Below are 26901 nucleotides of genomic sequence, written 5' to 3' on the forward strand. Positions count from 1 at the left end.
GATCAGAGGTTTGCCACGGGCCAGATAGAGGCTCACCATGGGCCGCATCTGACCCCTGGACTGGGGTTTGGAGACCCCCTGGTCTATTGGAATGCACAGCAAGACACTGCCCTAGGACTCGGCTCAGAAGTACAGGGCTCATATAAGCCTTCTTCCCTAGGCTGAATTTGGCAAGGCCTCTGGTCCCATCCTGTTGCAGTTTCAAGCAAGGTTTTCTGTTCTTTATTGTTGATACTTTGTATTTATTCTTGGTTGCTGGGTATTCCAACAGTGCAACTGTCACAAATCAATGAATGAAGCTTTCTTCACAACCATTGCCATTATATCAAGCACGCATCAAGGTTATTTTTGGGTTGTTTGCCGCCACAAGGAATGGTGGGTGTTTCACTCCCAAAGGAGAGAGGGAAAAATATTTCCCAAACTGCTGTGATGTTGGAGAAGCAGAGAAGGAAAGTTTGCTATTTATCTGGGTGGTAGAATGGCCATTTAAATCAGGCCATTTAAACTGGTTCCAGGTTGTTATACCAGCTCACTTGCTAATTCCATCCCCGTGCTTTGCCTTGCACCTTTCTCTCACTCATCCATCACATCTACACTACAACCACAGTCATGTTCAGCTTTCTCACAAAGCAGTCAAGGAATTCTAGTTTGCCAGCATGCTGACAATTCTGTTAGAGATCCCTGGAAAAGGAGTGGTGAGCGTAAAAAAACCATTGCAAGTTTGGACTGTAAAAACATGCCTTTGGATCATAATTTACATCACAGAGGCCCTCTCATGGACTATTAACACCAGTATGTTGATAAAAAAGGCACAAAAGCGGTTATACTTTCTGAGGAAGCTTGGGAGGTTAAATTTGTCACAGCAGCTGCTTGTGTCTTACTATTGTTGCACCATTGAGAGTGTCCTAATCTATGATATCTTGATGTGGTACGGAAATTGCTCTACAGGGGACAAAAAAAGCTCTGCAGAGAAGATTGTGCAGCACATCATCAACCTTCATCTACCAGCTTTGGAGGACATCTATATATCTTTCTGTCTGCAGAAGTCACATAGTATTCTGAGACCCCTTCCATCCGGCTCATAAGTTTTTTGAACTGTTGCCTTCGGGTAGACGATACAGAACTATTAGAGCAAGCACCACACCATTCCTGAACAGTTTTTATCCCACAGCCATAATTACGTTGAATAAGGTGATATAGTTGTTACCATGCTCCTGGGCATTATGGTCTGTTATACTTTTTTTATATTATGATGCATGTTGTATAGAATGTGTGGGTGAGTGTGTAGAATGTGATTGTTGGAATTGTAGTATATATTTATGCTTGTATCTCAAAGGTGCATAAATTTTGTTGTGCTGTAGCACAATGACAATAAAGTTACTACTACTACTACCAATTTGAATACAGAACCGAGGCACATGTGGTTTCAAGGCTGCATAAATGGCTCTGGCTTTATCAGGTACCTACATAGCTCTTTTATTTTGGCAACAATGAGAGACAGCACCTTGCACATCCCTCCTTTGCTCTGTTCTAAAGAGAAGTGATGTACAATTTTCTCACAAGAACCCAGAACAGAACCATGTTGCCATCATGTCTGTGAAGACCAAACATTCTCTTTTCCCTGGAATTTTTTTAAATAAAAAGATGCTTTGGAAAGCTGTGATTTGGGGGGAGGGAACTTCTTGACCCTTCCCTGCCATGCCATTTGTCTGTTACAAAATAGTCCCCTAGGAGGGAAGAAGTATAAGGCCTGTATATTTCTTCATCTGGAAACAGGAAAACAGGTTGGCACAGATACATTTTTAGTGGGCAAGGAGCAAAAGGAGGACTTGTCAAGCAGCCCCCCCCCCACAACCTCAGACTTTCAAGGCTGCTTTTCATTTAAAAAAATGGGGGGAGAGATACAGTGCTAGGTGGCATCCAATTTGATGCAACATTTGCAAGTCCCAAAGCTCCAGTGCAGTGACAAGGTGCTAAAATTGTCAGTGCAGCGATAAGACACACCACCAATATTTTGACAACTGACAAGGTACACCGTGCTGCTAGTTAGGGACTCACATCCTCCAATGGTCACCTTAATATATGACTAGAAGTGTTTATTTCTGGTAAGTAAGATAGGATTACAGCTTAAGTCAGTGGTTCCCGAGCTGGGGCTCCCTGGGGAGCCATGGAAACCAGTCAGGAGAGCTGCAGAATCCTTGCAAAAAAAACAAAAAACAAAACCCACCATCCTATACAATGTTTCGGATTGTAGCCCCAATGGGAAGCCACAGCCAATAGCCCAGTAGGTCAAGGGAGCCACCAGTCAAAAAGGTTTTGGAACCACTGGCCTAAGGCTTACTGAACACAATGGGCTTACTTCTGAGTAAGGTAAAAACTCCATTTTCAGACATCTCTATATATGATCCTCGCCCAAACTCCCATGGTACACCTTTGGATCATTCATGGTACCCCACTGTGCTGTGGCACAATGGTTGAAAATTTCTGCTCCAGTGCCTCCCTCACTTGCCAGACCCAGAATCAGTAGCAGGGTGCAGTCAACACAAGATCTAGGACCTCGTAGGACAAAGAACATCCTTGATTCTTGTTGTTCCCTAACAGTTTATTTAAAAATATATATTGTTTCTTTGGCCTCCATTAATTAATAGTAGCTATGCAAGCCAGGTTTACACGAAAGCTAAAGTCAGAAGGCACAGAGACAGTTTGTCAGTTATTCGTATGACAGACAGAGATGATAGGATAGAGAGGGAGAGTTTTGAGTGATAATTTTCAAGGCAGCATTAGTACAGAACCATCATGGAGCAAGACACAGCTGAAGATGGTGCGGAGCCTCCAGGACGACAGAATCTTTCTAACGCCATTTCCACATGAGGTTGTAAGAGGCAGCTCCTGCAGAGAAAACAAAGCGTAGAAGGAGGGCAAGTCTACCAATAGTGACCTATCCAAGGACACATGGAAACATCTCTGATGGTCTCCAACTCAGTTCTAGCCAATAAAATCAGAATGTGCTGATTTGGGAGTGCCTGCCTAGCACCTGATAGCACACATAGTTTCAAGGAGCCAAGCTGCTGCAAGCAAGACTTAGGGGTGAAGTTGTACCAGTTGGAAAGTAGTAGGGCCAGATTGAAGTGCCCTTACCACGTTCAACATAGGCATACCTTTTTCACTCCATTCCTGTGTTCTGACAAAATGGTTCTGCCAGGTTGCAGGATGGGAAAGCACCAATTGACCAGTGTCTGTGATGTCACACATCCTTCCAGAACCTGGAGCAGTTTTGCTACAAGTATTAAATGGTGTGCTTTTTTTTTTTGGAGGGGGGGAAATAAAGGAATCTTAAATCTAATTGCTCCTTTAACATAAAGTTGGTGATTAGCCTGCCTGAAGCATCAGGGCTGGGGGAGTTCTGACAGCTAAGCAGCTTTCAGTTAGCTGGTATTTATGCCTGTTGTGCAAAGTTGGGCTCACACCATGGATGGAGAACCTGCTATAACTGCTCTTTACATATTAAGTCCTTGATTCTAAATTTTGTGACTTTTGGTTCAGTCCCTTCCCTCCAACCACATGAAAAAAAGGATAGGACAGGATAGAAGATGCTGGGGCACCACTGAAACTGCCCAGTTGTTTGCCCATGTTATGGATATGTTTTTGTAAACCAAGACAAAACATTCCCAGAAGGACAGCCAAATTCTGTGAAGGCACTTTTGAGTTCCCCCAGAATTCCACCTGGTTGTTTCTTCCCCAGAATTCCTTCCACACAGTGGCAATCCTGGCCCCAGCACTGCCCAAGACCGAAGGCTGCCACCCCCCCACTAGCAGAGTTGCCGCCCCACCTCCGTTCTGGAGGTGGGGTGGCAGCACACACCCTTCCCAACCCTCTGAAGGCCTTGTAAAGACATCGGAGGAAACTGGAAGTGATGTTTTAATGCGCTTAGAAGGTCCCATCCAAGGTCCCATGTTTTTGGCCCTCTGAGGACTTTACAAGGCCTTGGGGGGTGGACAGTGGCGCAGCACTGCCCCTCCTAGCCTGGCATCCAGGGCACCTGTTTCCCCTCAGGTATGCCACCACTGAAGTGGCTGGAAGCAACTGCTACACACAGTTTGCTTGCCAATCACAGAGCTCCTTATCCAGCTTTGTCAAATGTGGTACGCAAGCTCTCTGGGGCAAGGACCTTGTTGCTTCTACTGTTCTGGGTAGCAACTAGTACCATAGCAGCACTACAAACAAAATGGGACAATAGCCTTGCCTTGTAGAGAGGAAGCATTTATTGACTCTGCAGTAGGCAGAGCCAGCAGGAGAAAACCTACTCATGGGTAGGGTTGTGCAGTGTTTTAAAAAGGGGTCTGACCTCCTGACTGAGTATCACCTTAAGTCAGAGATGCCAATAATAAGATTGAATATGGCCAGTGGAAGCTCTTTATCTAGCCTGTGTGATAATTGGGCTCTCCCAGCACCACAACAGCTGCTGAGCTGCGAAGTGATGTCTTGGCAGAAGTGGCAATGCTGAAAAGGGTGGCCTGTGTGATAATTGGGCTCTCTCGTATCTTGAAGATATGATCAGGATTTGAGTATCTTCTCTTCAGTCATTTGGAGCTAATGAGTTCCAAAATGAGAAAAAAGTGCTTATTTCTGGTCACTTCTGGCCCCCAGCAAATGCCATGAACACTCTTGGACCTGTGGATGAAATGACATCCCTGCCTTAAGTCTTCCCTTGGAAAAAGAGGAGTTTAAGTACTCTTAGGTTGAGCTTCAACTGGACTTAATTGCTTGGAACATTGGAAGCTACTTTATACTGAGTCAGCCTGTGGGTGCATCGAGATCAGGTTTGTTGATGCTGGCTGCTGAAAGTTCCAGGCAGGAAACTTTCTCTGCCCTACCTAGAGATACTGGAGATTAAACCCAAGAACTTCTGCCTGCAAAATGTGTGCTGTCACTGACATTGTGTCTCTGGTCATGTTATCACAGAGGTCTTGCCCGTTACTTTCCAGACCCAGATTACCTGGCACACTCCCGGACTGCGAAGGCTTCACCGAGCTGCCTTGTAGCCTGGCGATGCGGCTGCGTGGGGCGCCTAGCGAGTGAGAGGCCGAACTGGAAAGAGGCAAAAGGAGAGGCATGGAACCATGTCTAGTTATAGATGTAGTACAGAAAGTGAAGACTGGGGGCAGGGACAGTACTGTGTAAATTCTCTGAAAACCCCCTAAACTAAAAACAGAGGCTAGAGCAGTCGTTCTCAAACAGCGAGTCTGGGACCCACCAGTAGGTCGATCCAATTTTGGTTGATTTGCAAGACTGACAGGGCAGATTAGACTGTGCGCATCAAGGGTTAAACAAGCTGCTGGGGGGGGGGGAAACACTGCTGCCCAATCACCATTATAGCCACACCCCTGGGCATTTATAAACCAGGCAGTAGCCTCCCGGGCCTCCACTGTAGGGAACAAATGGTCTAGAGGATACATGATGGAGAATGGGGTGACTAGGATCTCAGGAGACAGAATTTATTACATACTGGTAATTTTTTGAATGCTCCACCATGTAAATTCCCTGCAGGTAAAACAATTAGCACATCAGGGGAAAAAAGGCTCTTGCTGTGTTAGTTTTCTGCTTGCAGGGCATTCTTTTTTCACGCAGGGAAGCAATCAAGAGTGGTATCCCTGGCTGTAGTCTGAAGCCTAGTCTTTGTTTCAGAATTCCTCCCTTTCTCCCTTGCATATGTGGCCCCATTGAAACTTAGCTCAAAGCTGGGAATGACATACCTTGTGGCGCGCCTCCTCTTCTGCATTGAGGCTTTGGAGGCCAAGGATGATGAACGCGGGATGGAGGAGCCCTTCATGCTGAACACTGGCATGGAAGCTCTGAAACAAATCAGATTGGACAAATAATGCAAGACCACACATTAACTGAATCTGGATGTTGTGTTCCCCCCCCCCACCATGAGAGAAAGCTCTGGTTATCAGTGGCACTCAAGGAGGTGCAGAACAAAGGCAGGATTTTGTCAAAAAATCAAGGTCAACAAATCTTGACGACCTGAACCTGTCACACAATGTGAAAGCTGAGTCACACAGCTTTTCTGAGGCCACTTTGGCTCTGTTTGGCCTATCAATGTTGAAGCTGTTCCCAAATTTAAGGAGAAATATGAAAAATGGTCTTCCAAAAGAGTGGTAGATTTTATTATCATTCTTAAAGTATTACTGTACTTTTTTCAGGATGACATTTTTGCATCTGATCACTAGCCAATGGTGAAGCGTACTGAATTTGAAGGATTTACCAACAAAAACCAGATTTGTTGATTTTGTGGTCCTAGTTCCCTAATCTGGAGATGTCAAGGATCAAATCTAGGGCCATATAAAAAGCTGCTATGATATTTTTATCTGGGTTTTCCTCCAAGGATTTTAGGGCAACATACATAATTCTCCCTCCATTTTATCCCAACAGCCACCCTGCAAGGTGACTGGCCCCAATCATCCAATAAGCTCCATAGCTTAGTGGAGATTTGAACCTAGGTTTCCCCAGTCATAACCTAACCTGTATACTACAAAGCATGTGCTCTAACTTTCAACATTCAGCCTGCTAACAGGGTCATGCCATAGAACTAAAACTCGACAAGCCGTCATGCCTAATTTTGTTAAATGTCTTTTTAGCACCTAGGAAGTTACCTTATGGCAAGTCAGACCACTAGTTCATCCAGCTCAGTGAGGTTAACACTGACTGGTTTCAGCTTTCCAGGCTTTCATAGGGGTCTTTCTTTGGAGATCCCAGGGATTGAATTGGAGACCTGCCCAACTTGCACCTTGGTTCCTTTCCAGTGGTTTGTATGGAAGTCGGAGTGGACATGAGTTGGAACAGCACTACTGCACTTGCACAAGAACACAAGACTGGGCCTGTGCGAAAATGTAGGTGCAGCCATTGTACACTGGGATGTCCATAAGTCAGGGACCCAGTGTATGGTTATAAATAGCTCAGTGGCACCCACCTGGGTATGAGAGGTGCCCCTTGGTGGTTAGAGAAGTGCTGGACATTCTCCCAAGCGGGAAATTCAGGAGCACAGAGCTTCGACTGGGGAGGACAGGGATCTTCACCGAGGTCAAAGGTGGTGTTCAGGCCTCGGGGAGGAGCTGGTGTTGAGCAATTCTGGGCCTCTGACGTGGCCAGGGGTACCCGGCACTTAGTGACAGTCTGTGGGCAGACCTGTGGGGTATGGAGGTTGGTTGGACTGGGAGATTTCACTTTAACAGGAGTGCTGGTGCAATCCACGTGTGCAAAGGCTGCCCATTCCTTCAGGGGGGCCAGTTCCTGGGGAGATGGGCAGGCTTTCCTCCTGCGCTTTGCCCGCCCCTTTTGGGCAGAAGGGGGACTCCTTTGAGACGGTGTTGTGCTCTCTGTCGACTTCCTCCTCTTCTTTGTTGGGAGGCGAGGGGTCTTGAAGACTGTGCTTTGGACGTGCATGGCCTCTGGAGGAGCAAGCAGAGTTCCAGAACTGCACACCAGATTGGCACACTCTGATGTGGGATGGGGAGCCGGGAGCATTGCTGCAGTGGAGATAAAGAAAGCAAGAAAAAGTTGCTGTGCTCACACATGCACATGGCCTAAACCCTGCCATCAGAAAGCCCCATTCCTGTTGATTCAATGCTCAGCCTCCCTGCTGCTCACCATTATCCACCAGATTTTGCACTTCAGGACCCAGGTCAACTTGGGTCCCCACGCCCAGCTTCTCAACTTGTCCCTCTGCAGGAGAAGCCTTGGAGCTCTCACCAGAATCCCTCTGAACCAAGCAGTTCACCTCTTCAAACTCTGCTATCGTATCTGAGGTGAGGAGGTTGGCGGCTTTCAGTAGAGCATACTGCCTTTGCGCCACGCGTAAGATGGTGGCCGCTAGCCTGGAATTAAACAAAAAGACCACAGAATCACAACTGGAGAATACCTGGGCAGTGGTACATGCAGTAAAAAGAAACTGGGGGGTGGGCTATTGACTCCTCCGCATCCCTTTCCCCATCAAGAAAGTTCCTGTGTTTCCAGCTCAGGAGAATACTCAGTCCTTTCACACCAGGTGACTGCCTCTAAGGGTCAAACTACCACTATGTGCCTTGCCCTGGTCTCTTCTTTTCATTCCATAAGCACCAGCTGAAGGAGGAGACATCTAGATCAGGCCTGTGGTGTGAGTGACAGGGATTTTAACCCTTTCTCCCTTCAAAGTCCTAGTCTCATCATGCTGCCCACCCCTAACTAATTAGGGAATAAGAAGCAAGGATGCCAAGGCCACGCACATGTTAACCACAATGCGATGGTTCGGCCTCAGGCAGCTCTCTAGTGATCCTTCCTCTTTTTAATGCTGTTACCCAAAGACTCCATCACTAATGAATGGAATTTGTTGTCACATGATGTGGCAATGGCCACTAGCGTACAGGGCTGGAAAATAACTTTTCCCACATACGGACACATCAGCAGCTGCCAAGGGCAATAGCTAGGGAGACATTACCCATGTTCAAGGATGGTATGCTTCCAAGTACAGCAATATCTTGCACTTTCATCTGGTTAGGGACCAGAACTTGGATGAAAGTTAAAAAATGGAGGAATGTCAAAGCATAGCCTTATTTAGCGTGTTAATTTATCTTGGCAGGTGAAAAATGTAAACAACTATATAACACATGTGAATGTGTGTGAAACAAACAGAAACAAAACTAAAACATAACATTGACAAACGTCATGGGAGGTTGGATGAAACTGGACAAAAGAGGAAAGCACATGGATGAAATTTGAAATGTGGTTGATTGTAAGTGACTAAAAAAGCAAAGTGAAGGTATTGCTGTAATGGCTCCTGTGGGGAGGTGTGAACTATTCACTTTCATGCCCTGGTTGCAGGCTTTCCAGAGTCATCTGGTTGGCTGCTGTGGAGGACAAAATGCTGGGCCTGAGGGTCCTCTCGTCTGACCCAGCAGGGATCTTCTGATGCAACGCATTCATTGTGGTACGCAAGGCTGCAGGCTTTGCTTACTCTCTGCCCGGAACAGAAGGGGTGGGAAGATGTTGCCTCACCTCTCCAGTTGCTGTTTGTCCATTTCCTGCAACCAAGCTCTCAGCTTCTCCTCTTCTTTTGCCGGATTTGAAGACTCTATGCTTGAACATCCAGGTTGCTTTTCCGATTCCTGAATTCATCCAGTGCAAGCAAAAGGCAGAGGGGGGTATGCAACTGTAGGATTTATACTACTTAGCAGAGTCTAAAATATGCCCATTTCTCATGAGCTCCCACCCAGCAATTGGTTGAGTTGCTGTGATGTCATGAACACTCAACATTCCCCTGACATTCTGGAGAGGAAGAGACACCCTATGCATGTTAACCAAGCATCCATAATCCATGCACCAGTCACCCTCTGACAAGAAGAGTATCCAGCAGCACACATCCGGAGACACTGTGGAGTGGGGAAGGTAAGGAACAGCAAGAGTCTCTTTGTGCTATTTCTTATTTTCTCCAAAACACCATGCAAATGGAAGAAACTTCACCTCTCCTTTGAGGATTCTGGCAAATGCAGGAGGCTTGGGAGAGAGGCAGGGTGCATCTTTTCATTTCCACTGAGGTTTGAAGAAAGAGCCAATTCTTATCTTCTCTGTGGCCCAGCACAAAATGAGAGAAATCCCTGCCTTTCCCCCTCAAGCTTCTCTGCACATGCCAATGGACTTGGATGGGGAGAAGTGTTTGCCTGGTGGTAAGCAGAGTTTGGGGAACCTTCATGTTGACACATAGTTCTGTGAGGGAAATAGGCTGCTTTGACTAAGAGCAAAATTTGCACAAGTGGAAAGCTTACAGGAGGAGATTGGTTAGACTGGAAGGAAGAAAGGACAGAGAAAGGGGACATAAATGAGAGAGCCCAAGAGGTGGGGAGGCTAGGAGACAGGAAACACAGTAACCTATGGAAAAGGACAGGGGAAGTATTTGGATGGGGCTCAAAGTAAGGACAGTCAGAGGAAACAGAGACTCAAGGAGAAAAGGACTAGGAAGGCTAAAAGAAGGCCTAGTAGCTGACCACCAACACACCTCGTCTTGACTTAAGACACGCCACACAACCCCACACGCCCTTACCTGTTCTATTTTGCTTTTTCTTGAGCGAGAAGGGCTGCAATTTGGTTTCAACAGCTGCAAGGGTGTCATTGTCTCAGCATCACTCACATTTGGGATGTCACAGCCCAAACCAGCCTCCTTTAACCTGTAGCAGGCACAAGGGGACAGGTAAATTGAGAGGATTACCAGTAATCAACTGTTCATACCAAGTTGGTGGCCCCGCCCACCCTCTGTGCAGAGGAATCACTGGGTCCACACTTCATTTGAGCCTTTCTTAGAAATTTTCACTGAACAGGGAAGGATGAGACACGTGGGTCCAACCTATAACATGGTGCGAGGAGACTTGCTTCCATTTATGACTCTACTCACTATTTGGGCCTCACATTTACTCCTGGACTCTCATATCATCAGTGTAATACTTAGCACTTATATACCAGTTTAGAGTATTCAGAGCACTTTGCACCATCTTATTGTAAACTTTACAACAACCTAGTAATGTAGCTGGTATAATCCCCATGCTGCAGATGGGGGTGCTGAGAGAGAGAGAGAGAGAGAGAGAGAGAGAGAGAGAGAGAGAGAGACTGACTTGCCAAAGGCCACCTACACAATTCATGGCAGGGGTGATACCCAAACTGAGAAATTCCAGTTTCATAGTTCAGTCCTGGACACTACACTAGCTCTCATTCTCTGCCCCATACTTCTCCCACCCTGGGCAGGCACCTGATTGTCTCTACCCTTCTTCTTACTGGAGGGTACAATCAGCAAACACTGGATTGTCTGGACAACATCCTTCTCACAGTGGACTCCCCAACACTGGGAATTACCAAGAGTATTATTTTCTGAAGAAAAGCAAGTTTCTAACGCTCATGATTATGACAGAAAAAAAGGACCATGTCAACCAAGCTTCTTACAAAACAATAGAAGACTTGGTTTCCAGTTTAAACCTTTCTGCCCAACATTGCATATATGCAACAGGGACCAAATGTGTTCACCTGTGGGCTGGGCAAAAATGGCTGCAGAGGCCAGTGCCTAAACAGCTCCTTCAAATTCAGGGTCCTTTTTTTGGCTCAGTTCAGAAGCCCTTATTTCAAATAGGTGACTTTTTACAGATCAGCACATACTAAAAAGGCATCAAGTCATTCGCACAGAACAGGATGCAGCCTTTCAATATCCACTGCCCCTCTCCCTGTCTTTCCTTAGAACCAGCAGCCTTACCTGAGAATCTCATCCTGCTCAAGGCTAGAATGAACCAGAAGTGCTGGCATATGGGAGTTAACCATCAGGGCATTTTCCTCATAAACTCGGAGCCTCCCTCTTAGGTCTGCCACCTGAAAGGGAGAAAAAACAATAATTGATTTCAGGTATAGGTGAAAATCCTAAGGTCAAAGGGCACTGTCTACACTCCAGATTGTAAAAATTTGGAGAGCCAGGATGATATAGTGTGGACTCAGACCTTGAAGATCCAGGTTCAAATCCCCACTCAGCCATGAAGCTTCCTGGTTGACTTTGGACTATCTCTCAGCCTCACCAGCCTCAGAGGGTTGTTGTGAAGGAACGAGGTACACCACACTGAGCTTCCTTGGAGGAAGGGCAGTGTAAATATGTGGAAAATAAAAACCAAAAGGTTTTGCTGTCATGGTGCCTTCAGATGAAATGCTGGGATTGGGCATGATCTATGGAAGGATTGAAATAGCAACATTCCCAGTTCCCTATAGTTCTCTTGGTGGAGACTGGGGCAGGGTGGTTTGCATATCCAATGCAAACACCACCAAGGGAGCAGGAGGAAGAAAGCAGTTCTGAAGCACTTGGGAGAGGGGGACAAAATAGCAAAAGCAGCTATTGTATCCTTGACTGCAGGGCACTGTCACAGAACTCTAACAAGACTGAAGGACAATACAGTTGGGCCCTTTCTATCTGTGGGTTCAGAACCTGCAGATTTGACTCCGTGTGGGTTCTGAACTTGAAAACCAGAAGTGCCTCCAAGAAGAAGATAGAATGAGCAATGCAGCCCAGAACTGCAGGTGGCTGTATGTACTCTTGCTGGTGTAACCAGAAGGCTGAGCAGAGGCCTGTGCCTGTTCACATAAGGACAGGGTGAGAAACGGTAGAGACAGGAAGGCAAGGTCTTTGTTGTGGGGCAATGCCCACCCATCGCCAGGCTCATATGTAAAGGAAACATCCTGTGGTTTGACCCAAGGACTACCCCCGCCCCTGGAACACTATCCCTTCAAGAGACCAATATTAGGACTCCTCACCTCGGCTTTCAGCTGCTCGCAAACGGCTGCATATTGGCTGATGTGGCAGTCCAAGCTTAGCACGTTACTTTTCATCTGAAGGTTAGGATTGGACACAGAAAGTCATTTAGGAAGAGGAAGAAAGGATTTAACCATCTTGCACAAGTTGCAATTCCATCCTAAAGTGTCACCAAGGTTCAAAAAGTTGTGGTGTGATCCGGGGGGGGGGGGGGAATATGTCTATAATGTGGACCAGAGGCCCAAATCACCAATCCAGCTCTTGTCTGTTCCTGCCTACATTCAACAGCAGCTCATGTAGCAAATTTCAGGGAACAGAGATAAGCCCTATCATCCACTGCAACTCCCTTGCTGAGAAGCCCCCCCCCCATCTCCTAGGCTCCCACAGATGCTGCAGGTTGTGTGATGCACATGAAGGAAAATGGAATAAAGTTCAGTTACACAGTAGGTGGAAAATAACTTCCATCTCATTTTTTGGTTGAGGAAAGGGAAGGCACAATCATAGGGACTAGAAACTTGCTTTCTTAAAAAAGAATGCCGAGCTTTTCAATACACTGACATTGGTCTAGAGCAGGGGTGCCCAAACCACGGCCCTGGGGCCACTTGTGGCCCTCGAGGCCTCCCAATCCGGCCCTCAGGGAGCCCCCAGTCTCCAATGAGCCTCTGGCCCTCCGGAGACTTGCTAGAGCCCACACTGGCCTGATGCAACTGCTCTCAGCGTAACAGCCAACTGTTTGACCTCTCATGTGAGCTGTGGGACGAGGGCTCCATCCACTGCTTGCTGTTTCACATCTGTGATGCAGCAGCAGCAAAGGAAAGGCTGACCTTGCTTTGTTCAAGGCCTTTTATAGGACTTGAGCTATTGCAAGACCTTCATTCATTAATATAAGTTCCATCGCTAATATATTCATATGTAAATTTATTCAAATTTGAAATGTAAATTAATTTTTCCCCCCAGCCCCTCACAGTGTGAGAGAGATGATGTGGCCCTCCTGCCAAAAACTTTGGACACCCCTGGTCTAGAGTGACTTCCAGTTTCTGTGATTACAGAAAATACACCACCCTGCCCATCAGGGTGGTCAATAGTGAAAATAGAATGTGGGAGTAGATGGGACTGATCAAGCAGGTCTGTTCTTATGAGACAGAAAGGGGACGTTAAGAGAAAATGGCAGATTGTATCCAAAGGAAATTATTAATGACAAACTCCATTCAGTGAGATAAGTTAGTGACTAACTTAACTAAAGCCCCATTAATTTCAATGGGACTTACTGTGCAAAACAATGCATATTTATTCAAAAGTCCCTTTGTGTTCAGTGGAGCTTACTAGCTGGAAAGTTTGTACAGGAATGCTGCCTGATCATGACTATCTTTCTTTGGAAACCACTCGGTGTGGGTATTCTGCAAATGCTTGAAATAGTCAGGATTCTGAGAACCCGGATTCCATATTTTCCAACAAGCAAGTTTCTAGCCCTCATGAGAGTGAGGAAGAGTGCAAAGGTATACGGGCAATGCCTAGTAGAATGTCTGAAATCAGAGGGGTAGAAACCTCAGCCAGATGTCCAGTAACCAGACAGATAGGGTTTTAGTGACACATGTAGCTTTTTGTCTATAGGAAAATTATCAATTTTCTTATTTTGATTAAGTTTGCTCAGTTCCATGATTTATGCAAACTGCAGAATTCAGCTTTTCTTGATGCAGAATTTTGGTTGTTTTTTAAAATTCAGAGCACACATAGTTCTAGCAAAGGACAAGTTAAGACAGGCACCAGGTTCAGGCTTAAGATAAAAATAAGAACTGCCATGTTTGGTCAGACCAATGGTCAACCAAACACCAAATTCTCTCTTTGGTACCCACTAAGAGTTTGATTTCTTTGGCCCGGTTGGCATATTTGAGGGTGTTGTATGTGTCCTCATACGATAGTGCGGAGGGACTAATGGCTGCAATCATGATAGTCCGGCAGTTTCCGCCAATAGAGTCCTTCAGAAGGCGTGTGAGCTTGCTGTCCCGGTATGGAATGTGAGGTTTTTTGCTCTGTAAGCAGAGAGAGATAGAGAGAGAGAGAGTTCATTTACAAAACTAGTTCCTACAAAAACCAGAGAAATGTCACAATGAAGGGATATTTTCCTGTAATTCTTCAGTGGCGATTCTTATAAATGCACCCCATTGTGACAAAACTGTGTTACAACTGCAAAGCTAGTTTTCAGGCATTCCATTTTCTGTGGCTCTCATTCGGTTTCCATGCTTAGGGAGTCATTGATAAGTGGAAGATTTTTGGGCATGTTAAATCCTGGCAATGTTTTTACATAAACATTCATAGTATCAGTGCCCCCAAAGTGATGTGAGAATTTAGCTCTCTCAAATCCATATTTGACCAGAACAGGTAGGAAAATTCAGAATGCCATGGGATAAGTTCTGGAAAAACCTTTCAACCAATGTTTTCTTACATGAAATGTATCCAAGGAAGGGATTGTTGCTGAGTCAGTGTTACTCAGCACTGCTTGATGAGATCTTAGATTCTATCAGCTGGTAAGTTAAGAGCTTAACCAGATGCTATGAGAGTGACACATACAGAGATGTCATCACTGCCTCTGTATCTACTCCCTCTTCTTGTCATGTCTAGGTACGCACAATGCCTGATGTGATATCATCACACTGCATTGTTCCACCCCAATGGCCAAGCGCCTCTCTCAACATCTATCCACCCCCTAACTGGTGCAAACTTTTTCGTCTGTGTTGGTTCCTTTCCTCCAGGCAGACCTGGGCCCATTTTGAAATTGTCCAGAAGTGATACAAAACTTTCTTGTTTGGTTGCAAGGTTGTGTTTTAATCTTTATCTATTTTTATCACTTCATTTTGAACATTTATTGTCTGTTGCATTTATTCATTATTTTATACTCATTATTATACTCATAATATTTATAATACTTATAATACTCATATTCATGATTCATTCTGATTCATTCATGATCATGATTTGATCATGTTTGATTTGTTCATGATTTGATCATGAATCATGATTCAAATCATGATTTGATTCATTCATGATTCATTTTGAACATTTATTGTCTGTTGCATTTATTCATTATTTTATACTCATTATTATACTTATACTCATAATTGTATGAAAATAATAATAATACTCATTATTTTATACTCATTATTCATTATTTTATACATTCATCATTCATAATATTCATTATTTTATACTCATTGTATACTTTATTTTATACATTATTTTATACTTCATAGTATATTTTATATACTAGTAAATAAAATACTATATTATTTTATACTTCTACTTTATACTCTATATAAATTCATATATTTTATACTCTTGTATTTTCTCAACCGGCTGGAGCATTTACGAACAGGACAGCATGTTTAAACATTAAAAATAATCATGCCATTAAGTGACAATTCCATCACTTATCTAAATGTCCCTGGACATCAAATCCTGGGCAGGCCACACCAACCCAAGGTGTTTGGGGCAGAGGGAGGTAACAAGGGCATTACCTTGGCATCAGCCAGGGCATTGATGACATTGATGAGGGCCAGCAAGGAGCGATTGATGTTGGCACCCTCACGGAGCCTCTCTCCTTTGGTGTTTGTAGCAGAAGCCCGTTCTGAGCCTGCCAAATCTATCAAACTCATCTTGGCCACTCGCACATCCTGAGAAATGCCCATCACGCGATCCCGCTGCTTCACATAAATCTGCAAGGGGAAAAGGCTTTATTAGTCCATTGATGCGGACAGCAGAGCTATCCAAATTGCATATTTGGGCTGTGCAAATAGCAGAAGATATACTCTACAACAAAGCTGCCTTATACCAAAGCAAAGATCATGGGTCAATCTAGATCAGGATCATGTACACTAGTTGGCAGCAGATCTCCAGGTATTCCAAGAGAGGACTTTCCAACCTTACTAAAGAAGTCCCGGATTGAAATGGAGACCTCCTCATGGCAAAGCAGGTGCTTACCACAGAGCTAATGCCCCTTCCAGGCAACCTCTGTGGAGAGTGGCTAATTCTGCTGCTTTGTCACATCAGGTGTGATTCTGTCATGCACTCACTCCTGGTGCAGATACAAGAGAATGAAATGCCCTGAAAGGGGGTTGACTGTTGCATTTCTCCTAGAGTCACTGTTCTGAGAGTTCATCCTTCCAGTCAGGGGGCACATTCAGGTCAGCAACCCATGGCATGGAGAGCCTCCTGCAAAGGCAGGTGTTTCTTACGCTTACACAATTTAATGACCAACCTTTTGTGGGGTAAGAGCGACATACAACTTCAAGTTGAATTTGGAAAAACTGGGCTTTGACTATCAGACATTTGGGGAACACCAGTTAAGCACTAGCCCAGGACTGCTGCTACAGCATCCAACACAATGCAAGGCCCTTCCTACCCGGAACAGGCCAGGGAGAGGAAGGAGTCCCTGCAACATCAAGTCACTTCTTAAAGATTGATGCTTAGAGGAAATCTCAGTTTTGAGTTTCAAACCACTCTGGGACTGGGAAAGGTCTCACACACACACACACACACACACACACACACACACACACACACACACACACACCCACCCCTACCTCAATGGAAGCCAAAAGTCTCTATACAGAACAAAAGTCTCTATACAGAAAGCAAGGAGCTGCTCCATAGTCTAAGTGCCATTAATCAACAAAACTGATCTTGTCAGATTCAGTCAAGGGGAAAGGCAGATATGCTTTGTGCCTTGTCAAGTAGAGATCTGGCAGGCTAAACACTGAGCCTAACACAGGGACTACGCAAGACTTCCCTGTGTCCGAGTCAGCCTGCCAAATGCTGCCCTCCTTACTTGGTAATGTACTAGCAACTGCCCCACCCCACTCCCTACACTGCAAAACGAAGAGGTCACGAATGTTGTATCCCACCACTCCCAATTTCTGCTCTGTCCCCCTCTTCCTTTTCCAATCCAGAGAGTGGAAGGGGAAAGAAACAATGGAGGCAAGCGGGTGGATGGAGGTGGCAGTACCCACCAACCTGCTGGCTGAGGCAACTGCCTCAGTTGGCCTCATGGATGGCCCTGTGCCCTGCTCAGCAAAATAAATGAATACTGTGCATAAATGCAGAATTTGGGTCTCCCATCAGACTATAAAGAACAACCATGCTGCACCAGATCAAGGATCTGTCTAGTCCAGCCTCCTGTTTCCATCAGCAGCTAGCCAGCTACCTCCAGGAAGCTCCATAAGCAGAGAATGAAGGCAGCAAGACCTAATGATTATGAAACCCTTGCAGGGGAGGGAATGTGGCTGATTTAAAGGTGAGTTGCAAGAGGGAAGAAAGAACCTAAGAGCCAGGATAGGTTAGTGGTTCTGAAGTTGGACTTAGCCCTGGAAGATCCAGATTCAAATGTCCACTCAGCCACAAAGCTTCCTGGGTGATTTTGGGCCAGTCTCTCTCTCTCAGCCTCACCTACCTCACAGGGTTGCTGTGAGGACACAAGGAAGAAAGGAGCCAAGTACACCACCTTGGAGCAAGGACGGTATAAAAATGTGAAAAAATAAATAACCGCAGGGCCTCCAAACAGGCTGATAACGGCTTCTAAACAATCCTGTTACACTTACCTGGAAGACCGCATGGGAGCGCGAAGAGGTAGCATTAATGTCAGTGGGGTGTTGCGTACGGTTCTTGTTTCCTTGTGCCAGCATCTCTAAAAGTTGCTCTGCAGATTTGGGCTAAAAAGAGAATTGCATCAAGAGTCATTCCATAAGACACGCTCTGTAGGCACAGCCATCGGGAATGGCTACCCCGTTAGCATCCCTGGCACAGGGGAAATCTATTGTACAATGGGTTCCTCATACATTGCCACAAATAGTCATAGGGCGTAAGCAGAAGCATCCCAGCCCTGCTGATGGGAAGACCTTAATAGCTAAAGAAATGGGAGGGGGGAGGGAGATTGAAAATGGAACGGTGAATTCCAGCTCCAGCTCCAAATTCCATGTGTGCATGGTGCAATGAGAAATCTCAATATGCACATAGCCTGCCCATCACTGTGTTTTCCCCTATGTGCCCCTTATACAAGGAATTGCCCCATGCTCTCCTCCAGCTGTTCCCCTCACCTCCATCATGACCCATTTCAAATGTTTCCCGACTTTACACACCCTGTCCCCAATCCACTTCATTAGCTTCTCTTTCTCCATCTCCTACCCCAGTGGTTCTCAAACTGGACACCGTGGCCAGGGGACCAGATACAATGAAGAGCACAGTGTCCATACCTTTAACCATTGTATAGAAGAGCAAATTTTGGCAGGTGCAGCTCAACATGGAAAAAGCAGCACCTGCCCAAATTCCTTCTTCTATACAATGGTTAAAGGTATCGGCACTGTGGCCTCCATTGTAGCTGGTCACCCTGGCCACGCACGCTCACAGGGGCACTGCATGGCTTCTTCCCCCTGACTTGCTGAGCCAAGACTGTGCAAGATTTTGTGCAATCTTGGCATGATGAACCAAGAAGAGGCTGTGCAGTGTGTCTGTGAGTGTGAGGAGCACCACAGCAAGCTTGGGAACTCCTGCCCTACCCTATTCTCACATCCCCTAACCTCCCTTCTTCACTTCCCTCTCTTGCCCAACCCCAATCCTAGATTGAAGCCCAAAGCATGGCTGGTGGGCATATGATACAGCCACTTTGTTGTAACTAAGCTGCACTAGGTCTAGCCAGTGCCTGAATGGATGCCTGCCAGTGAACCCCACATATGCCACCCCAAGCTGCATGATGGCAGACAGGATATAAATGTTAACAAATGTAATAATAATAACATTATTATTAAAAAGATTCATTTGGTCCCATTAAAGGGACTGCTGGGTGGGTTACAACAAAACATGAAACTGTCCTGTACAGTATGTTGCAAATGTCTGGGTCTACATAAATATTAAGTAGCAGTAACCTGACTATGCCGAGGAGTCCTGGGACAGGGGTTATTTTGTTCTGGCAAGTCTCTAGCAGCACAATCCTAAGCATGCCTACTTAAAAGTCAGCCCCATTGAATTTAATGGAACTTACTTTCAAATAAGTGAGTACAGTTCCAGCTTAAGTCATTTTTGAAACCTGCCCAGTGTTGACCACCTTGCAAAGGCAGTCCTCGTACCCACCTGATGAAAGGAGAGGCCGTGCACCACGACTCCTTTCTCTGGGTCTTCTCGGATGGCCAGTGGGCCCTTTGGTTCCAAGAGATCATGGATCTGCTCATTGTAAACCTAGAAACAAGAGTCGAGCACCAATGAAGCTTAATTAGATTGGCCTCCTGGAGCCATCACTGCTCTAGTGCCTGCTATGTCTGAAGGTGAAGAACACAGCCCTCCACTTTTGGCTCCAAAGAGTGATGAAGTTTTATCTGCTTATATTGCAAGGATAGCTAACCATGCTTCTTAAACTCAGAAAAAGTCAAGTACCGGGTAACCAGTGTTTGGGGCACTGAGAGATTTGACATGAGAACCCAAAACATTTAAATGTCTATTCAGGTGCTATGGCACCTGAAGATCCGAGGTTGGCTCTTTAGGAAAGATAAAAAGGTCGCATCACCTCCAGTAAGCGTTCAGACTTTGATGAATCTCTGTTTGATGAATCTCTTAAGATGCATGGCTTTTGCAGCTGCCAACATGGGATTTCCTTCACAGGGAGACTTGCCCTGCCCCTACTCTGAACAGGGCAGCCTTGCAGTTAAAGACATTATTTAATAATTTCACCCTTATGCAGGCAAGGGGCACTAATCAGTTTTAACTGGAGTGTTGTACTGCTATCTTATTGCTGTTCTAGGGTTTCGCAAGTGGCATTTTACTATTTAGAGTTTTAATGGTTCTTTCCTCACTTTTCATAGTTTGTAAGTCTGCTTGACTATTTTGAATCAAAAGGCAACACGATAAATGTACAGACAAACAAACTCAACAGCCAACTGGGCAGTTTTCGAGATTCTTAAAAAATTATATTGGTGAACTCAGGGTGTAGCCTTCACAGTATGGTACTACAGGCATCTCTATAAATAAAGAGTGTTCACAATGCAAGCTCTGCCAACAAGCTATAAATAAATCTGAGTTGCATTAGAATGCCATGTAGAATAATAATTTTTAAAAGATGTAACATTTTGACTGTGGCTGAGGTGGCATAGGTACCCATGCTACAAGAGAGGTAACCCATCACCACCTGGAAAAATATATGCATGTTCTCCTCTCCAGGAGCAAGCTTTGAACAAAAATGGGTTCTGCATGGTTCCAGGATGGGCAGAGAAAGTAAATTGGCTAGCAGCTGTGACTACACTAACATACTTCACTTCCTCTCCCACTCCCAATCCCTGCAGCAATTTTGCAACTGTTTTAAAAATCTTTGTGGGTGGTGGTGTTTTGAGATGAAAGTTAAATGCATAAATGCAGATATGCCACATTAAAAAAAAAAAAGGCAGACAGCCAATTTGAAGCACAGGTGGAACAGCACGACTGGGAGCTGATCCAATGTTTGGCTGGCATATTTGACTTCTCAGGCAAACTGCAAAGCAGAATTCATGCTGGGGGTGAAGATGTCTTCACCCAAAGCTTTGGGGGGGGGGAAAGCGGTACGAAATGAGCCAGGACAGTCCAGTACCTCCTGATAGGAAATGAGCACCTCGCAATGCTTCTCCTCCTTGGCCTCTATTTTCTTATAGAGCTCCTCCATGGTGAGGTACATGATGCCTGGATCCTCCTTCGATCCCAGCATAGTGTGCGTTTTTCCAGCACCCGTTGCACCATAGGCAAACACTGTGGAAGAGAAGGAACAGAACTATGTTTTGTAGTGCCCTAATATACATGAGCCATTAAGGGTGCCTTCTCAAGAAAGATTTGAAGCCCTTTTCACCCTGTATTCACCTACTTGCCCATTGAGGCCACCTTTGAGAGCTCTAGTCCAGGTTCCCTCAATTTGGGAAATCAACACCTGCTAGAAACCACCTCAGCAAAGGCTCTGCTCCTATGTTGTGGAATAACTTCATTCTGTTCTTCTCTCTGAGTTTTAGACACTTATGCAAGAAACCATGGGTTTTGTGAAGGCCTTCGGCTAGAATTCCCAAATTCTCTGGGAGTTTGGAAACTGCTGTAAGTTCCTGCAGGGGAGGGGCAAAGGCAGCAACACAAAGGCAGTCCCCCCAGGAGGTCAGCACTGTCTCAGGTAAGGGAAGAAAAACCTCTTTAACCCCCAGCAGCAGTGCAATTGCAGTGATTGTGTTGCTGCCTTTGCTCTTCCCTGCCCCTTAAGAAGGCAGAGACAGGGCTTCCCTGGATGGGGCATCACGATGCCCCAGTTTGGGAACCTCTGGGCTAGATGGTTTGAAGGTTGTCCAGAGGTCTGACTTGAGTTTGCTATAATGCAGATGGTTCCCTTGTCTTTGCCATTATGAGTATTTAATTCTGCTGCTGAAGAGAACTGGGAAAGGCAGGCTTAGAAATCCAGCCTCTCTACATTTCTTACATCAGCCTGCATACAATTTATGCAGTTGGAGAGAGCACTAAGGCAAGCTTATAACTACCTAAATAGCTGCTCCATTACTTGAACCAATCAGCCTCTCCATCTTAATAGCTAAGCTGCCACCTTGTGGCTGGTCTATTGGACAGTGCCATGCGCAAGCACTTCTCTTGAGAAAACTTTTTTGTTTGACTCTAAAGGATGGCTCTTTGCATACAGAGACTTAAGAGGCAGCCTGTCACATTTGAACAATAGCCTTAACTGAAATCTAGTTTATACCTGATCATTGGTCCAGTCGCTTAGCTGGTTTAGGAGTGAGAAATTTTCATACAGTGGGCCCTCCTCAGCTACAGGTGCTGCATCTGCAGATTTTAGCATTTGTGGATGCTGTGCACACAGCTGGAGGGCCTCAGAAGGCCTTGAGGATGCAACTGGAAGTCACTTTTGGTCACATTTGGAAGGTCCTCTGAGGCCCTCTAGTCGCGAATTTAATTATTCATGGAGATTGGTCCTGGGCATGGTGGTGGTTGTCCTGGAATGGATCCCCTGCAGGTACCAAGGGCTCACTGTATCTGTTAATTTCAAACCAGCCTATCAGTGCTTGTGGATGCTAGGCTTCCAAAAATGAAATAAAAGGAGGATGCCCTGCTGGGTTGAGAGAGCAAGATGCCAGCTCAGCCAAAGTGTAAACCATGATACTCTCCAACAAGGACAGAGTTAACTCTAGGAGAATCTTTTCCTCCAGTGCCAGGAGGATGCCGAATTGTAAGTACATTCGTTAAGACATGGAAATCTTAGTTTGAATTTGTTTTTACTTTGTCTTGAACTTTGCCTCTTGTTCTCCAGTACAGAAGTTGATTTTTTTTGTATTGTTCCATTTATATTCCCAATAAATCTTCCTCTTTGTTTTAATTAAAACCAACTTGCCTAGTGCTTTAACTCAAAAAGCAACTGGACTCCTATTTCTGACACCTTGCTCAGCCTTGAGTGTGCATGCACATGGTTTATGGGGATGTACGTATGAGAGAGGGAGAGAAGTGGAGCAAGGAAGTCAGTCAAGATCTCCCTCCTCTGGTAACTAAGTATGAGGACTTTCAGTTGGCAGACAGACCTCTGGCTGAAGGAGTGGTAACATAATCCTGACCCCACACTGCTTGAGGCAGATGGCATCTACTTCACATGTATGGCTGAGGCGTGCCTATATGCATAGTTCTGATGTAATCTCAGGTTGTGAAGAAGCACCACATTTCCTGGAGAAGAACATGGTCCCTCTCAGCACTGCCCTGGAGGATCACTGCAAAGGCAATGCTAAGTATGCAGCCAGTGGGAGATTCAGTGGGAAGACCCCATGTTAATGAAACCTTTGGACTATGAACATCTTCTGCCCAAAATCAAATAGGCAAAACCATGACAGTGGAGAGAAGAGAAGGAAAGCAAGTGTGATGCCTTGTTTGCAACAAACACTCTGAAATTGCTCCATAAATGGTGCTAGTTCCAATAGTCTTGATTGGTACTTCCAGTATTCCATTGAAGATGCCAATGCCATTCAAACTGGAATCAAATGAAGATGCCATTCTAATGCCAATGCCAGTCAAATAGGAATGTTGCACTACCCCAAGTATCTACGGTACCCCTTCTCTATGGTAGGTATCCTATTGGCATCCAGACAATCAACAGTAGCTTCAGATTCAGTACTGGAAGTGCCAAGTAGTGTGCTACTCTAGTCTTTTTTCTTAACTCTATGTCACCTTAACAGAACAACACTATATAGCAACTACTTGTCCTGCTTACCGGAACAGTTGTAGCCATTCAGCACGCCGTCAAGGATATGTTTGGTTGTATTCTCAAACACCTCTGCTTGGGTAGCACTCTCACCAAACACTCGATCAAACACAAACTTCAGGTCCTTGCCCTTCCGCTTTGGGGCAAGGTCAGGTGCTTGGAAGCCTGCAAAGATTCCTGGCAGGCTGGGCTCCTCTGGGTCGAATACCAGCATGCATTCACCCACTACCTGCACCACATTTTGTCGGTTCCCTTCCTGCTCCCTTGGGGTCTGTGGTCGCACCCGTACCACTACTGTCACACTGCCCTCTTCAACAGGTGGCCCAGGTACCATCGTTCCAGAGTACTGTGTCAAAGAGAGGACAGAAGAACATCAACATGTGCCACACCAGACCTGCATTCTCCTTGTTCCCCAGCAGACTGTGAAGAGCTCTTGAAACATCTCTCCAAATTGCATACTAGCCAACAGAATGGCAAGTGAGAATCAACATATATCAGTACAAAATGCTGATCCTGAGATAATGCAACCCTCCTTTCATAAGCAATCTACTTGTCAAAGAGCAATGTAACCCTGGTGGAAGTACCAAATAGCACTTTTGTGTTAACCAGCCACATAGTTCTCCAAAGCCTTTCCAATGTCTCAACAACCTTCCTGAAGATCATAGCCTGGAACTGAATGCAGGACAATAAATTTGTCTTCGTTTAATGCTGTGAAGGCAACAAATTTACAGCTCTGTTCAACCACCAGGGATTAAGGGCCAAAGGCATTCATTGATTGATTGTACTGGCTAATCAATGCATTCATTTGTTGCAAGATTATAAATGTGGGTTTTAATAACAGCTGTCCTCTCTGAAAAGAGCAATCACTTCTGATGGCTTTGTAGTAAGGTAGCCTAGTCACATTGACGTTAAGATTCAGACCATGTGCATAAGACTCTGTCCTAAGGGTCCCATTACACATTATTTTCCCCCCAATCTATGTCTTAAGGGACAGATCAGGAGACTTAAAGTCAAGCGAAATGGTAAATTTCTAATGGGTCGACATTTGGTAGGAAGAAAATGTTGTACAAATTGAGAATTCAGCAATTTTGAATGCTGGGCAACCAAAATTGGACATTCTTTCCCAAAGGAAAGATAAATCTAAAGTCTTTGCATCCCCGCTTTTAAATTGTATCTGCCAAATTTCATCTTTGCATTTCAGGTTTTTAAATATCACAATCCATTTGCTTCCAGAACTGGGAGTGGTGAAATATGAAAATTATAACATAAATGATAGGAATGGAGAGGGCCATTAGAGGAGAATCTAGAGAATATTGGGGACAGAGCAGTATAAGTCCACCAAAACTACTATTTAATCTTGACTGCACCCCAACTATAATGGCCACAGAAACACCAACTCCCCTTTGAGAGGACAAAAAAGAAGGGATGGCATATATGCCCCCTTCCCATACAATCATTTTCTGTTATGATTTCCTATAGTTTGATTCTATGTAAACCACTTTGGTAGCCACTTCAGCTGACCAGCAAGACGCAAGTGTTTTAAATACGTAGTAGCAGCCCCCCTGCCCAGTATAGAAATCCGCCTGCCCTAATACATTTCTATTTGAAAGAAAAAGGGACCTTTTTCTCTTATACAAAATGTCCTGCCTAGTGGCATTTCCTTTACTCACAACAGGTAAGTTGCTGTTTACAAAGCTGGTGTAGGGCACAGGAATAAAGAAAGCAGGAAACTTTCACCTTTAGTTATCTAAAGACTTGTGACATTTTCTTGTTCCTCTGCAGAAAGCTATATTATTATTTAATATATAATGAAATTAGAGGATGGATTTACCATTATAGAAACTTAGCTAATGAACTGATTTGTTAAGACCATGAATATGGGCTGTCTGGCTGATCTCTGACTGGTTGCTCTCTCACATTAAAGGGCTGGCTAGCAGACAGGAAGTCACAGACAGAGCTGCAAACGAACCAAAGGATATTTTCTTGATGGAAATCCTCCCTAGGAGGGTCTAAGGAATTCAACCTGATGGGAAGGAAAAAGGCGTATCTTTCCACCCTCTCCAGCAGTCAGGAAAAAAAAGCAGCATTTTGGCTAACAAGTGCATATTTGGGCAAGACAGACTCAGGGGTTGAAATGGAAATTGAGAGATCCAGCCAAGAGCCAATGCACATTTTGGGGTAAAGGTTTCAGATTGCAGACTGAAAAACATCTAGAACACAATACACCGGATTTAGTAGTAGTTGACAAGGAGGAAAATCAAGTTTGGCTCAATGATATTGCAATCCCATGTGACAGTAGAATTGAAGACAAAAAGCATGAAAAGATGACAAGATACGAAGACCTGCAAACAGAACTTAGGCATCTCTTGGAGAAGGTAAATATTGTGCCAATTGTCAATGGAGCCCTTGAAGTAGTGCCTAGAAGTCTGAAGAAACACCTCGACATTCAAGGGCTTCAGCAAATCACACCAGCTCAGCTCCAGAAAACAAAGTTGCTAGGTACAGCGAGAATCCTATGCAGATATCTCTGGGATTCCCAGGATTTGGGCTACATCCTGAATTGCAGACCATAATCAGCCCAGCATAGGCTGTGATGAAGTAGTATAATAATAATAGTGGAAGGGGCAAGGATGTTGGGTACCTACACAGAGACAGTCTTTCTCACATCCACCCCAACCTCTGATGCTGCAGGGACACAAACATGCTCTTCTCCATCAGAACTTTTATTTATACCAGTGTTTCTCAAAGTCTGTTGTCCACCGTACCACTTCACATGTCCACCTATTTGTATTACCACTGGAAGTAACTGGCAATTGCATCGTCACCAGTTACTTCTGGGTTGGGAGGCCAGATGCCTCCCAACAAAGAAACACCAGTGCGACAAACACCAGTGAGAGGCTCAGGGTGGGTGGGATGGTTTTCTGAGCATGGAAAAGCATGCTTTAGAGCTCTGCCCACTAAGCTGAGCCTCCTACTGCTGTTTGTTGTGTCACATTCTGGGTCTCGCTGCTGGGCAGCAAGTGGCCAGGAGTTCCACCGGACACCACCTCATCAAGTACCACTGGTGGCACCTGTACCACTGGTTGAGACACTGATCCATACCTGCTGCAGAGCCTTTAATGCACTGGCTGGCTATCAGAACTAAGTCCAGACAGAGAAAGCTTCACACAGGCAGTCCAAGCAAGGCACAACAGCAGACCAATTTAGGGTTAAATTTTCCTGGCCTGCTAAGCAACCTAATAAAGTGGGGACACCCCAGAGGCACTTCTGCCCACTTGCGGGGGGGGGGGGTCAGGAGCCTAACCCTGCCCACCCCTATGCCCTTACCGTGCTCCAGTCTGCAGTTCTCCTGTCTCCCAC

At 45.2% G+C, this 26901-nt stretch overlaps 1 protein-coding gene across 1 annotated transcript; it reads right to left on the reverse strand.

Annotated features, from left to right (window-relative positions):
- Nucleotides 1–2674: 2674 nt before the first annotated feature.
- On the reverse strand, nucleotides 2675–26901 carry KIF18B (kinesin family member 18B). The gene is made up of 16 exons (XM_066628814.1): nucleotides 26869–26901; nucleotides 23551–23887; nucleotides 20905–21059; nucleotides 19422–19526; nucleotides 17897–18007; nucleotides 15818–16015; nucleotides 14159–14335; nucleotides 12308–12382; nucleotides 11268–11380; nucleotides 10074–10197; nucleotides 9032–9141; nucleotides 7649–7875; nucleotides 6972–7527; nucleotides 5755–5853; nucleotides 4998–5089; nucleotides 2675–2889 (listed from the first exon to the last, which is right to left on the reverse strand). The coding sequence occupies exons 2-16, from the start codon at nucleotides 23873–23875 to the stop codon at nucleotides 2852–2854; spliced, it is 2505 nt and encodes an 834-aa protein (XP_066484911.1). The 5' UTR covers nucleotides 23876–23887; nucleotides 26869–26901; the 3' UTR covers nucleotides 2675–2851.

The sequence above is a fragment of the Tiliqua scincoides genome, chromosome 5, assembly GCF_035046505.1.
Source record: "Tiliqua scincoides isolate rTilSci1 chromosome 5, rTilSci1.hap2, whole genome shotgun sequence".
In the NCBI taxonomy this organism is placed as follows: Eukaryota; Metazoa; Chordata; class Lepidosauria; order Squamata; family Scincidae; genus Tiliqua; species Tiliqua scincoides.